Genomic DNA, 15,763 nt, shown 5'->3' with positions numbered 1-15,763 from the left:
TTCCTATAACTCAACAACAAAAAGACAAACCAACTTAAAAATGGGCAAAGGATTTGAATAGACATTTCCTGAAAGACGAAATGAGCAATGAACATATGAAAAGATGCTCGGTATCATTAGTCATTACCCGTTGCCATCAAGTTGATTCTGACTGATAGTGACCCTATAGGACAGAGTAGAACTGCCCCATAGAGTTTCCAAGGAGCGCCTGGTGGATTTGAATTGCTGACCTTTTTGTTAGCAGCCATAGCTCTTAACCACTAGCCACCCGGGTTTCCCATTAGTAGGAAAATGCAAATCAAAACCACAATGAGATACCACTTCACACCTACTAGGATGGATTTAATTTAAAAAAATGGAAAATAACACGTGTTGGCAAGGATGTGGAGAAATTGGAGGCCTCCTGCGTTGCCAGAGAATGTAAAATGGCGCAGCCACTGTGGAAACAGTTTAGTGGTTCCTCAGAAAGTTAAACAGAGTTATCATATGACCCAGCAATTCCACTCCTGGGTATATACCCCAAAGAACTGAGATCAGGGACTCAAACTGATACTTGTATGAGAATGTTCACAGCACCGTTTTTCACAGTAGCCAAAAGGTAGAAACAACCCAAGTGTCCATCAACAGATGAATGGATAAACAAAATGTGGCATATCCATACAGTGGAATATTATTTAGCCATAAAATGGAATGAAGTACTGATACATACAACATGGATGAACCTTGAAAACATTATGCCAAGTGAAAGAAGCCAGACACAAAAAGACAAATATTGTTATGATCCCACTTACATGAAGTACCTAGAATAGGCAAATACATAGAGACAGAAAGTAGATTAGAGGTTACTGGGGGCTGGCGGGAGGAGGGAATGGAAAATTGTTGTTTAATTGATACAGAATTTCTGTTTGGATGAAGTAAAATTTTGGAAAGATGATGCTGGCTGAATGTAATTAATGCCACCCAATTAGTACATTTAAAAATTGTTAAAATGGCTAATTTTATGTTATATATATTTTACTACAATAAAAAATTTTTAAAAGTTTAAAAAAAAAAAAACCCCTTTAAGGCAGGGATTGGTAAACTACAGCTTGTGGGCCAAATCTAGCCTGACACCTATTTTTGTAAATAAAGTTTTATTGGAGCACAGCATTCCCCTTCATTTATATATTGTCTGTGGCTGCTTTTGCCCATCAGTAGTTCAGCTGAGTGGTTGTGACAAGACTGTATGGCCCGCAAAGCCATAAGTTTGCTGACCTCTGGTCTAAAAGGGGATAGTTACAGTTACTATCTATTCTCAGGAGAAACTGAGGTTGAGAAACATCATTTGGCTGGTGGAGCTGTGACTCTCATCAGGCTAGTCTCCCTCCACAACTTGAACAAGACCTGGTTCTAGCCTGGCTCTATTACTGACTGCATGACTCGGGCCATCCTGGGGAAACACTCAGTTGCAGGGCAGACTCCTGGGAAGCAGCCTCTGAGGTGGAGGTTTGGGTGCAGTTTTTTAGGGGGAGTGCCTTGGGAACAACATCTGTGGAGGAAGGGAGGGAACAGGAGTGGACAGAGGGAGAAGTTGGCTGCGATGGAATCCCAACAGTGGCTTTAGCCAGCTCCCCAGGTAGCTCTGGAGCTGGGGTGTTCTTTCAGAGTTTTCTGACCCCTGCCTGGACCAGTCATTGGCTGTGGGATTGCCCTAGGAAGGGAGGGTGACCTTAGGTGAGGTGGTGGGGCTCGCCTGCGGATAGGGGCTCAGCTGTGGGCACTTAGGAAGTGCAGGTCTATGTCTCCTCTCCCATCCTGGTCTCCAAATGATAGGGTTTCAGGACCCCCTTTCCCAGGTGGGGCTTTGCTGTGGGGCTGATTAAGAGCAGTACACACACCTGCAGAACCCAGAGTCCACATCTACAATAAATCCATGAACAGCACTGACCAGGCTCATGGTGGAGACGAGGTGTGTGGGGCTGTGATGTCAGTTTGGTGCCTATACTGCTCGCTTGAGGAATTCTGGGAATTATGTGTCTTTGCTTAGAGACGAGACTCAGGTGTAGATGCAAACAGGCTGCCAGGTGACGCACTGGATTCACGGAGCTGTGTTTATTTATCCCCACCCTCTCTGATTTCTAGTTTCAGTGGCGTTTCTCCCGAGGAGAAATGCACAACAGGCAGATGAGGAAGTCCAAAGGTAAACTCGGTGCCAGAGACAAACAACAGGCAGAAGAGAACGAGAAGAACTTAGAAGACCAGTTTTCTAAATCTGGAGACCTGGGAAACTGTGTGCTGGGTCGGCATCAGGAGGACGGGGTCCCAGGGGAAGAGGAGGGTGTGGCTTCTGAGGGGATGGGCGTCTCTGTCCAGGAAGTCAAGGGAGACAAGCTGTGTCTTGACAGCGGGCTCGGCAGTGGGGGCATGGAGGGCACCGTACAGAATGGCCCTGCCGGCGCCAGCAGGGCGCAGGTGGGGGGCTGCGCTGGGCCCTGTGATCCGGGGGAGCATGGAAGGGATGGCAGTCCTGAGGAAGTTGCTGGAGAGCCCGCCGCACCAGAAGACAACTGAGTCTCGAGCAGTTTGCTCTGAAGCCAGATGAGCTGCCAACCTGTGGGACCTTGCTGGGAGCCGGCTCAGGGGCGGGTTTGCCCTGGCATTGTGTGTTACCCCTTGGCTTGGCTTGATCTCTTCTTGTGAGTCTACCTGGCCCTCCAAGGGCTGGGACCTGACAGTGTTGGTTCCTGCACATCCATTCGCAGTGTATCGTGATGCCCCAGTGTTAGAGCACAGGCCAGGCACTGCTCCTGGACCTCCCAGCCCTGGCTCCACTCCTCCTGCGGGAAGGTCTGAACCATCCAGTGCCTGTGTCCGCCCTGCAGGGCCTCCAGGGAACATTCAGGTCAAATCCTTGGACCTCCCTGGCTACACACCGAGTCTGTTGTCCACTCCCGTTCCCTGGAGAGGCAGTGTCGGGTCCCTGCTGGTTTCGGCAGCTACTTGGTGACTTTTAACACCTGGAGAGCCCTGTCAGCCACCCTTCTCCACCTAAACCCTCAGACCCTGCTGCTTTGGCAAAGAAAAGGACACTGAGAGGGGAGGTGCCCTGCCTCCCAGCTTAAAGTATTCCCATAGATACTGGTAATCTGGAAGTGAAGAGGTAGTTCTGCTTGCATACCTGCTCTTGCAGAATGCCCAAGAAAGTATTCTGTGTTAGTATTAATGCCAAAAATTTTTAAAGGTTTTGTATCCAGCACATCCTATGAACACGCGTTACTTCCTGTCATTTCAGGGCATCCCGATTGGGTGGTTGCCCTTGTTGTGTGCTATTTTAATCAGTGTATCATTGGCCAAGTTTATTATACCATGTATGCTGTGTCTATCACGTGTTTATATTGTCCAGAAAGTATTTTAAGGCTTTAAGTAGATGCAACTGGTGAACTTGGAGAGATACTGCAGATTGTCTTGACCAAAAACAATAGCCTGTCTCTTTCTTGTTTAGTTACTTAAAGCAATAAATCATCTATGATTAGTGCATTTTGTGTATTATTTATTGTGTCACACAGAAAATTCCTGGCCTGATGTTCAAAGGTTTCGACTCCACAGCCCCCATTCACTTCTTTAAAAAAAAATTTAAATAGACTGTTTTAGCACAGTTTTACATTCACAGAAAAATTGAGAAGCCAGCATTCTCTCACCCTTGCCCCTATTACTAACATCTTACATTAGTGTGGTACATTTGTTGTAATTCATGAACCAATATTGATACATAATTATTAATTAAAGTCCATAATTTATTCATATTTCCTTGGTTTTTACCTAGTGTTCTTTTCTGTTACAGGATCCCATCCAGGGAAACACATTACATTTAGTTGTTATATGAATTTCTTATTGCTGCTATAACAAATTATTACAAACTTAGTGGCTTAAAACAACACAAATTCATTCCCTTACAGTTCTGGAGATCAGAAGTCTAAAATGGATCCGCAGGCCTGGGTTCCTTCTGGAGGTTCTAGGGGAGGATCAGTTTCCTCAAGGCTGCCTGCATTCCTTGACTTGTGGCCACTTCCTCCATTTTTAAAGTCAGCGGCATAGCATCTTCTCTCTTCTCTGACCTCTGCTTCCACTCTCATATCTTCTGACTTTGGCCCTCCTGTGTCCTTGTAAGGACCCTCTGATTACAATGGACCCACCAGGATTATTGCTCCATCTCAAAATACTTAATCACATCTGCAAAGTCCCTTTTGCCATGTTGTGGTGGCAAGGGCCATGATTCAGCCTACCACAGTTGTCATGTCTGTTATTGTTGCTGTTGAGTTGATTCCAACTTGTGAAGACCCATATGTGTGGAGCAGAACCACTCCATAGGGTTTTCAAGGTTGTGATCTTTTGGAAGTCAGACCTGTCTTTCAAGGCTTCTCTTAACTGTGATAGTTTCCTTGTTTTTTGATGACCTTGAGGTGTACTGTTCAGTATTTGGTAGAGCATTCCTCTACTGTAATTTGCCTGATATTTTTCTCATGATCAGAGTGGGGATATGGGTTCTTGGGAGGAAGACCACAGAGATAAAGTGCCATTCTCATCACATCGTATCAAGGGCATATACTCTCAATGTGATTTATCACTGTTGATGTTGACTTTGATCACCTGGCTAAGAGTGTTTGTCAGGTTTCTCCACTATAAAGTTACTCTTTCCCCCTCTTTCCAGAGTTTACTCTTGGGAAGGAAGTTGCTGTGCACAGTCCAAACTTAAGGAATGGAGAGTTATGCTCTCCCTCCTTGAGTACAGATTATCTACATAAATTACTTGGAATTCTTCTGCATGGGAGATTTGCCTCCTTTCCCATTTATTTATGCAATCATTTTTTACATCAGTATGAACTCATGGGTATTTATCTTATACTTTGGGTTAGAAGCCAATACTACTTTATTTTGTTGCTCAAATTGTCCCACCTTTGGCCATTGGGAGCTCTTTCAGTTGGCTCCTATGCCCCTTTGAGAAATCCCCATCAGTGTACGGTGTGGTTTTTGTTTTCTTCCTTACTTCCTGACCCTACTAGATGCTCCAGGCTTATTTTGTATAATTTCTGTGCTAGTCCTAGAATCAGCCATTTCTCCAAGGAGCCCTGGCCCCCTTTTATTGGAGATTGGTATTAGAAACCAAGATCTGGGTGCTAGATGTGCTCATTGCTACTGGAGTGTTATTGCTTGTAGGCTCTTTCAGCTGACATAGAAGGAAATCCATGTGTATCTACTAACCATGTACATACACGTATCTATAAATATTTCTAGGAGGTCCCTGAGTAGTGCAGATGGTTAAGCACTAGACTACTAACCAAAAGGTTGGTGGTTCAGTCCCATCCAGATGTGCTTCAGAAGTCAGGCCTGGAAATCTGCTTCTGAAAGGTCACAGCCTTGAAAAACCTATGGAGCAGTTCTGCTCTGCAAACATGGGTCCCCATAAGTCAAAATCGACTCAACAGCAGCAACAGCAACATAAATATTTCTGCATGCATCAGTCTATATATTAAGCTGAACATGAGTTCATACATCTCCAACTCTAATCCATTACCACGTGGATCATTCTAGTCTCCCCTTGCTTATTGATCAGTCATGTTTTATATAAATTTCCTACTCCTGGCATTATGAAGATTTTTGGATAAGCAAACGAAGCCCCTCTGGAAAACAATACTGAGCATGCTGTGCTTTTGTGTTGTTTGTAGAAATAAGATGGAAAGTGGAATAGAGATGCCACCAGGTAAGTAAGTGGTACCACTACCTCGCATCACCTGGAAGGCCAGCCCAGCGATGGAGAAAAATACCTTTCTAAGACAAACAAAAACCGCACACCAGTTTCTAAGCATGTGTCCAAGCTTTTCACGAAATTATTTAATGAGGCATTTTCACTGTTTACAATTTTATTAACTAAAACCCACTTGTAATATATTTGTAGAGAACAAAATTGAAAACCTTCATACAACCACATTGTGCAGTTGCTTCCTCTAGAGCTCCCCTAAAAATGCTGGAGGCTCTGTTCAAAGGAAACTATTTTTAAATGACATTTCCGACAATTACGTTGTTGTGTGCCACTGAGTTGATTTCGATTCCTGGCGACCCTACAGGACAGAGTAGAACTGCCCCATAGAGTTTCCAAGGCTGTAAATCTTTAAGGAAGCAGACTGCCACATCTTTCTCTCGAGGAGCCGCTGGTCGGTTCGAACCCCCAACCTTAACCACTGCGTCACCTCGGCTCCTTATTCCCACAAGTATACTCAGTTACTAGTATCTATGCAACATTTTGTTTTAATAAAAATATCTCTTGATGCATGATTTAGAGGATCACAGTTTTTTGGGTTTGCTTTTTTTTTAAATGCCAGTCAGCATCAGACTGGGACAAAATAATGCTCTGCTGTCACGACCTTGAAAAACAGACAATCTCAGGCTGCATCCTCCACGTGGAGGACCTTAAATCACTTAGTTTGGGGTACATTTCTCAGTAATGAAATAACATTTACATTGGCTGTGTATTGCAAAGGGAAAAAAGGCGACTGTAACTAATTTGAATTCCTTAGGGAGTTTAGCGCTAGAGTCAGGCTAACAATTCCTGAAGCTCTTGTTTTTACCCTATCTTCTCTACACCCCTGCTGATTCTGGCAAAATACCAGTCTACAGCAGTGGTTCTCCAATTGGCTACACCTGGGAATCTCCTGGGGAGCTTTAAAAAATCCTGATGCCCAGGCCCAGGAGACTGATCGGTCTGGGGAGTGGCCTGGGCAACAGGATTTTTACAAGCTCGCTAGGTGATTCTAGCGTCCAGCCAAGGATGAGAACCACTGGCCGCAGGGTCTCTATTAATTGAATCCACAGCTTATTCCTTTTGTAATGAGATTTTTTTTTTTTTTTTAAACAAATGGTGAATAGCCAAGCCTTTAAAACCCAACCCCTACATCCTGCACGTGCATTTCGAGTGGGGGATGCCTGAAGGCCATTTTTTTTTCCCCAAGTGATTGTTGATAGGGTAACCAGCAAAAGCTACAAAGACACCTAGTGTTTGGCCAGCCAGGTTGTGCATGTGGCCGTGAGTTTTTGGGCTGCAGCTGACACAGCAGGTCTGGGAACGAGCAGGGAGTTCTGGGGGTGATCAGGTGACTGAAGGGGGGTCTACACGACAGCTATAGGTCTCTTACCGCCGGACAGTCTGGTGGGGTGCCCCAGGGAGCCTGAGGGACCCAGATAAGGGGAAGCCAAGTGCAGCCTCCCAGACAGAACAGACTGTCTTGGAGGGTTTGGTAGGTAGTTCTTCAGCCCAGTCATTTGCCTACGGAAGGTTTTTAGGGAGAAAAAGAATCTCTGTCAGAAACGAGATGTTCCTATGAATCTGTGGCTGAATTCAGATTCGAAGTACATTTCTTCTTCCACTAGTGAAGTGTTTTAAAATCCCACTTTAATGTTCGGAGGTTGAGTTTCTACAGTAGAGGGCAGCAGGTAGAGTTTGGCATCACTCTCAGGGCGGTAAAGGCGGGGGCAGTGGAGGGCAGAGCTCAGGCTGAATTCTTATCAAATCTGCTTAAAGAAATCAGTGGCATTGCTGTCAAGTACACGTGGTTACAAGGTCAAAGTACTGGCATACGAAGAGCCTGAAAGAACCTATGTCAATGAAGCGGTAAGACTTTTATATTGAGTTTGGGGCAGTGGAAAGCCCAGGTGGGTTTTGGAATGACACAGAGCTGGTTAGAACACTAATTGCAAACACTTGACATGTGTGACCTCATGTTAATTTCTTCCCATCGCCAAGCATCAGTCCATGTGTGAGATGGGGCTAATGACACCACTCACTGGATGTTTATGAGGACTGATAAGATGGGTGAAGTGCTTGGCCCATGCTGAGCACCCTGTAGGCAGGAGATAGTTATAATGCTGATAGGTCATAACTTGGCAGAGACTGTTGGTGCCCACCCAATGTCCACAGCTCTCTACATTTCCCAGCCCCCTTCCAGTTTGGGGCCACATGACTGGGTTCTGGCCAATAGGACATGAACAGACGTGATATAAAAACACCCCGTGCGCCACCCCCACCCGCCGGTTCTCTCTTCATCTCCAATGCCCTTGGCATACTTCAAGATGGACCGTGACGTGAGTGTTGAATAAATCTTTGCTGTGCTAAGCCACTGAGATTTTGAAGTTTATCTGTTATTAAACATCATATATATCCCATCCTGACTATTAGAAATACTGTAGTATTTAGTTATAGTATACAGTTATATATAAAGTGCTAATTTACTTATGAGTAGTTTATAAGTAGCAAAAAATAAACATTAGTCCAATCCTTGTCTGAATTTTTTTCCTATCTTCAAACTTGTCATACTTTCACTAGAGTTACTGATGTTTGATGAGGCCAACTTCAAAGAAACATTAGCAGGATCCTACTTTGGTGAGTAGCATCTGGGGTCTTAAAAGCTTGTGAGCAGCCATCTAAGATAACCTACTGGTCCCACCCCATCTAGAGCAAGGGAAATATAGAAAACCAAAGATACAAGGGAAAGATTAGTCCAAAGGACTAACAGACCACAACCACCACAGCCGCCACCAGACTAAGTCCAGTACAACTAGATGGCCCCGGCTACCACCGTCTGCTCTGACAGGGATCACAACAGAGGGTCCTGGACAGAGCTGGAGAAAAATGTAGAACAAAATACAAACGCACCAAAAAAAAAAAAAAACTTACTGTCTGACAGAGACTGGAGAAACCCCAAGAATATGGCCCCCAGACACCATTTTAACTCAGTACTTAAGTCACTCCTGAGGTTCACCCTTCAGCCAAAGATTAGACAGGTCTATAAAACAAACAATAATACACATAGCTCAACTGTGTATATGAGACTAAATGGGCCCACCAGCTCAGGGGCAAGGATGAGAAAGCAGGAGGGGACAGGAAAGCTGGACAAATGGAAATAGGGAACCAAGGGAAGAGTGTTGACATGTCACAGGGTTGGCAACCAAAGTCACAAAACTGTGTGTGTATTGTTTAATGAGAAACTAATTTGCTCTGTAAACCTTCACTTAAAGCACAATTTAAAAAAAAAAAAGGTGACATTCTAACTCATTTCCTATAAGCACATTTTATCAGTATTCTAAACATATTAATCATGGTCTGATATAAACCACAAAACATCTTTCAGGAACAGCTTTCAGACACAGCAGTGCTTATTAGTAGGAACATGTTGAGTGGAAACGCATCACTCACGCCACAGATTCAGGTGGCGCTTGTCCCCAGTGGAGCCCTGTGCTAGGCCCTGGGAGCCCTGCACGGATCAGTTCTGTCCTGGCGGCTCTCTGTGCTGACCACCTCGAGCAGGCCCAGAGCAGCAGCCTGGGGTGCACACAGGCAGCCCTGAGGAGCACAGCACCGACTCTCATTGGATCAGTGGGTCCTGTCTCCAGGTCCCGCCAGAAGTGCTGGGAGGCTGCTGCGTGAGCAGTGCAGGGTGGGCCCTGGTGCTGATCGTTGTGCCCGCTTGCTGACCTGCCAGAACGACTGAGGCAGCTTTCCAGTGAGAGCCTGGGCTTCCTGTACCTGGCAGTCAGTCTGGAACAGGGAAACGTCTGGATGTCAGACAAGAGAAGATCCAATCAGCCTTGGGCTGGGATTTCTGAGGTGGCTGTTGCCAGAGAAGGAAGCAAAGCAATGTTCACCACAGGTTCCTGTTGATAACGATTGTTTCTGTGGCCAGAGTAAGAAAACTACGCTTGGCTGCAGACAGCTGGCCCTCTGAACCTGGATGGTGCTTGCTTTGCCAGCCCCTGCAAAGCAGGGTGGTGAGCGAGGCATTTCCCTCCAGCGGAGGCAGCCAGGCTGCTGAGAGACCTAAGTGTTCATGTGAGTACAAGGGCTCCGGTTATTCACAACACAGGTATATATTCTTTAATTCCTACGCCACTGTACTAGGTGCTGGGGGGACAGCAGGGAATGAAACACACAGTCCTGGCCTCCTTGGAGCTTATGGTCTATCTGGAGAGACGGACATTAAATATCTGCACCAACAGTGCAACTGTTGTCAGTGCTGTGGAGAAATTGAGGATGCTGTGAGGGCATGGAACAGGGAGACCTAATTTGGTTAGGGAGGGCTTCACAGAGGAAGTCAGGTTTCAAACTGAGACCCAAAGAATGAGAAAATGAGCAGTCAGATGACACGAAGGAGGCAGTGTATCCAGGGGTTAAGCGCATGCCTAGTTAGAATCCTGACTCCACCACTTACCAGGTGCGGGACCTTGGGCAAGTTACTTAACCACTCTGTGCCTCAGTTTCCTCATCTATAAAATGGGGATAAGAGTTGTCAGAATTGAATACATGCAAGTGCTCAGAGAATAGCTGGCACACAGTGAGTACCATATAAGTGTTACAGATGAGGAGCAAGAATAGGAGGAATTCGAGGGAAGGCTCTGAAGAAAGAAGCTTGTCCTGTTCAATTAAAAAAGTCCAGTAAGGCAGGTTTGCGGGGTCGGGGAAGGGAGGCAGGGGACAAAATAGTAACAATGAAGTCAGAGTTGGGGCAGGGCCCAGATCACGCCGGGCCTCATGAACCACAGAAAGGATCTTGGTCCTCCAGGTAAGAGTAATGGAAAGCCATTGGTCAGTTTTAAGCAGGGAGATAACCTCAGCTTTGCACTCTGAAAAGATCCCTCAGGCTGCTGAGTGTGAGTGCTGTGTAGGGGGCCTAGAGAGGGTGCAGGGACACAAGTTAAGAGGCCAGTGCTTTAGTCCAGATGGGGAGTGCTGGTGACTTGCACCTAGCTGGAGAGGGAGAGAAGGAGACAGATCTGAGAGTAATTTAGGAGCAAAAATTGACAGAAGATTCAGTAATTGATTGGGGAATGAAGAAGGTATTGACACTACCAAGCATACCACGACCAGATGAGTATTTTTACCAAAGACATTTACTCAGAGTAATAAACACTCCAGTGATACTGCCATTGTTTGGGATTCTAGACCCTCTCTTGTGGATTAGTTTTCAGGACTTGAAGAAGGAAAGCCATTGTAGATTACCAATTCAACATCATTAAACAAAGTCACTAAAACATTAAGCCTTGATACCTTCTTGGTACCTTCCCTTAAGACCTCATGAACTAGGTCTGTCATTTTGGGGAGGTGGAGTTGTTGGGAAACAGAAGCAGCTGATGGGAGATGTGCCAAGGGTATGGCATGTGGTAGTACAAAGGGAAATGTTTGTCCTGGGTCTGAGGAGCAGAGCCTGAGTTCTGCCCCCACACAACTTTTAATGGTGATGCTGGCAATAACAGCCACACCTTCAGCCAGGATCCACGGGGAACTGCCCTGGTTGTCAACTGTGAGAACTGTGTCTTGGAAATGGGGCAAGAGGCTTCATTCACTCCAGAAATAGTTTAAAAACATGGATACTGTTTTTAGTTGACTGGTGGAAGAAGAAAAGTTTTTCACCCTATAATGAATGCAGTAAAACTGACACTTTGTATTTCAATTGCTCACTGGTCATTAAGTTTGGTATGGCTTTGGCTTTTTCCGCTGCTTCTAAATAATATAAAGGTTTAATGCTGGTAAGAAGTACATTTCACTTATTAGGGTGAGCATCAAAATGCTTCCCGTAACGGACTCTATGTTCATAAACCTTCAGTCCTGGGCATCTCCTATCTTGTATTTCTTCAACGAAAAGAACAAGGAAATTATCTTAGAAGGACAACTGGCTCACCAAAGTTTCTGGACAAACAAAATATCTAACTTAGTAACTGTCTAAAACTGTTTCTTTTCATGAAGCTGGGGAACTATCAGTTCAGCCCTTGTCACAGGCAAGTTCACCTTAAGCCCCAATAGGCAAATGCTGTCAGTTTTATTTTTTACTAATGGTGATTCCACCATTCCTTTTGGGGCTCGACTCCAGAATTTAATCAACAGTAAAGTCCAAAAGTCCTCTATGTCAAAGCGGACTCTTCCCTTGCTTCAGTCCAAGACAATTCCTCTTTATTCTGTCAACAGTGGAGATGCAAACATCAGTCACCACAGCAATTGATCAAATGTTTGAAGGCAGTTAAGATACTTAGTCATCTCTCACCAGAATGGTCAACCTCAACTCCCTTGATCTCTAAGGCCTGTTTTTCCATCAGGAAATTGTAGAATGGTAAAGCTGAAAGGGATTTTAAATTACATAGTCCTACCCACTTGACAGGTTGAGTGAAACAGGTTATCGGGAGAAATGGAATGAGTCGTACAGGAAGCAAGTGATAGAATGGGGACAATTCAGGAGGTCTCTTGATGCCTGGCACTGTATTCTTTCCACACTATATAGCCAACCAAACTTTCTCTCATTTTTTAGTTTCTTCTCTCTAGGCTCTATAGTCTGTAAGAATAGAAAGGCCTAGTTTGGATTGGAAAAAAAAAAAAGCTTCTCATTTAACCAGAATGTGCTGGTGAAAGAGTGTTCTGGTTAATCACAATTTCTCCAAAGAAATGGAGAACTCACCCCATTAGTGGCATGGAATATTTTGGAAGGAGCTTGAGGCTAAGAGTGTTTGCAGAGGAAAGCCCTCCCAGTGGAGAGGAAGGGACCAAGTTTCCTAGGCCTGGTTTTGTTACTACCATGCCATGTGATCTTGGGCAAGCCATCTAACTCCTCTCTCTCATTTCCCTTATTGGTAAAATGGTGACAGCATCATTCACTACCTACTTCACAGAAATACTGTGAGGCAATCTTATGAGATAAAACAAAGTACTCTTCAAATGCCAAATACTGCTGCAATGGTCAATTGATAGTAGAACTCCAACCAAAATCCACATTGCCACCTAATTCAGGTTAACCCCAGAGTTAGTATTTCCCATCACCTTCCCTATATAATGTGAAGTTATATTTCTATGCAAAAGATCTATTTGTGTTAAACTTAGAGATGAAAGAAAAGGTGGTAAAGAAAATATAGAATATACTAAAAAGCTACAGTAATTCAAACAGGGTGATATCAAAGCAGGAACACATAAGATGACCTAGGTAACTTCTATCAGTAGATGGAAATTTAGTATGTGATAAAGGAGACATTTCAGATCACTGGGAGAAATACAGACTATCTAATAAATGGTGTTGAGCAACTGGGGAGCCATATGGAAAATGTCAGATTCGCTACTCCCCATCAGGCACAAAAAATAAATCCCCAATGGATTAAACAGTATCAGGAAAAAATGCATCCATAAAAGCCAAGAGAAAAGACTGAAATACATGACTATATATAAATTTAAAATTCTGGCATAAGTTACAATAAACGGAATTCAGGGACAAGTAATAGACTGGGAAAAAATATTTGCAGGCATATAAGAGACAAAGAATACGCTTCCATTCTATTTTTAAAAAGAGTTACAAATCAGTAAGACACTGAAATGGATATAAAATGTGAATACACTATTCTCAAAAGAAAAAAGAAATGGTTAAAAAAAAATGCTAGGGTCATATCAGGAAATTGTTAATTTTTTAAAAATTCATCTTTTGCCCAACTGACTAGTGGGAAAAAAAAAAGTTTAAAGACAGAATATCTGATATCGGCAAGAATATATATTTATTAGGCATTTGATACAGTAATTTGGCAGTATCACTGCATTTAAAAGGCACAGCCTCTTTGATCCAGAAATAATATTTCCATTAATTCTACAGGAATACATATGAGCACAAAAACCATACGTACAAGTTTGTTCACTGTAATATTGTTTCTAAAAGGCAAAAACTGCAGGCAACCTAAATGTCCACCATAGAGATATGGTTAAGTACATTATGGTACACATCCCTAATTTGGAGTGTGTTAAAAGAATGAGATACACAAGCACACGTATCTGTATATGAATACAAGGTTAATACACTGTAAAATGTCTGAAAGGATATTGAGCAAGCTCTTTATACACAGGTATCTTCCAGGCAGGTGAGTGGGTTGGAGGAGAACAGGACTTCTGCATTTGAATGTACATACTGTATGCATGTATGCATAGGACATATTGCATTGGGCAAATCTGCTACAAAAGACCTCTTTCAAGTGTTAAAAAGCAAGGATGTCACGTTGAGGACTAAGGTGCGCCTGACCCAAGCCATGGTATTTTTAATTGCCTCATATGTGTGCAAAAGCTGGACAATGAATAAGGAAGACCGAAGAATTGATGCCTCTGAATTATGGTGTTGGCCAAGAATACTGAATATACCACGGACTGCCAGGAGAACAAACACATCTGCCTTGGAAGAAGTACAGCCAGAATGCTCCTTCAAAGTGAGATGGCAAGACTTCATCTCACATACTTTGGACACGTTATCAGGAGGGACCAGTCCCTGGAGAAGGACATTATGCTTGGTAGAGTGTCAGCGAAAAAGAGGAAGACCCTCAAGGAGATAAACTGGCACAGTAGCTGCAACAACGGGCTCAAAGATAGCAACGACTGTGAGGATGGCACAGGACAAGGCAGTGTTTTGCTCCATTGTACATAGGGTTGCTATAAGTTGGAACTGACTTGACGGCACCGAATAGCAACTGTATGTTATTTAATTTTTTACACCACATATTCATCAGGTAATTTTAAAAGAACAAAGGAATAGACAAAATCTTACTATGCTCCAGCATAGCAAAATGAAGCATGGGGATGAGGTAGAAGAGAATATGTTAGGCTGATGGGATCCTGCGGGGCCTTTGAGACTTTAGAACAGAACTTATCAAGATGGCTGCTCAACTAGCAAAGTTTGGATCTGTGAACATTAAACATTTTAAAATGCATGCCTTGATTTGATGATGGGTTAGTAGGTATCTTTATATGTCATCACCATGCTTACTATTTATGCACATTAATAGGAAAGAGTAATATTAAAGATGAGATATCTCACCATTTCTCCAAGATGAGAACAGTATACTTCTTTGAGTTTCATTTAAAATAAAATGAAATAACAGCTGTCAGGTTAAATTATCAGTATATGCTCATCTGCAATACCCAGCAATAAAGGAAATTGCTGTTTTCCATTCAGAAAGAAAAAAATTCTCAGTCAGAGGCACATGACATTGGATGCTGTTTGACAATCACTGCATGTGGGCAAAAATGGTCACTTCCCCGAGTCCCACTGAATGATTCTTTCATTTGTACTCACACACATGCATATATACACACTTGAAGCTATATGTCCAGTCATAACTTCCCCAAGCACTGGCTCCAGACCATGAGTACAACTTCTCTTGCTACCCTCTCCCACCCTTTCCACCCATAGGACATCAGCACTCTGATGCCTTGCCCAGTCATCCACCTTCTATAGCTGCTCTTTCAACCAATAACAGTTGTAAAAAGCATTTTTTTTCCAGAGCATTTTCACTTTCAATCTTGTTGAAATGTTCTCAGTATTTAACATACTTTCTAGAAGATAGCTTTTATCACTCTTTAGGCTCATAAAAATATAGTACCCCAAAGTATCTAACTTGCTTCTCAAGATAACCCTTGCCTTATACTTTCCTATCTTCAATTTCTAGCACAGTGACTGCACACAACAGATGATCAATAAATGACAGCTAGTCAGTTCATCATCAGCAAAAAGTTGTCACTTCCCCAACTGGAGTCCCACTGAATGATTCATAAATTTTTATACAATCAGATTATTATTTCTCTCATCTTAAAAAACTAACTGTAGTTGAGTAAGTAGTATTGTACTGATGTTAATTTCTTAGTTTTGATAAATATATCATGGTTATATAAGATGTTAACATCTGGGGGAGCTAGGTGAAGTGTCACGGGAACTCTGTACTATCTTTGCAA

General features: G+C 43.4%; 1 protein-coding gene across 1 annotated transcript in view; it reads left to right on the top strand.

Moving 5' to 3' along the window:
• Positions 1-6,695, top strand: part of RFTN1 (raftlin, lipid raft linker 1) — a 246,757-nt gene extending 240,062 nt beyond the window's left edge. Inside the window, exon 10 of the mRNA XM_012558099.2 lies at positions 2,122-6,695. Within this exon, the coding sequence (XP_012413553.1) occupies positions 2,122-2,550 (429 nt within the window). The 3' untranslated portion in view covers positions 2,551-6,695. The remainder of the gene's footprint in view (positions 1-2,121) is intronic.
• Positions 6,696-15,763: the final 9,068 nt, after the last annotated feature.

Source organism: Trichechus manatus, unplaced genomic scaffold, assembly GCF_000243295.1.
Source record: "Trichechus manatus latirostris isolate Lorelei unplaced genomic scaffold, TriManLat1.0 scaffold00136, whole genome shotgun sequence".
NCBI lineage: Eukaryota > Metazoa > Chordata > Mammalia > Sirenia > Trichechidae > Trichechus > Trichechus manatus.
Note: the sequence above shows the minus strand (reverse complement) of the source record. Positions and strands in the feature narration are given on the sequence as shown.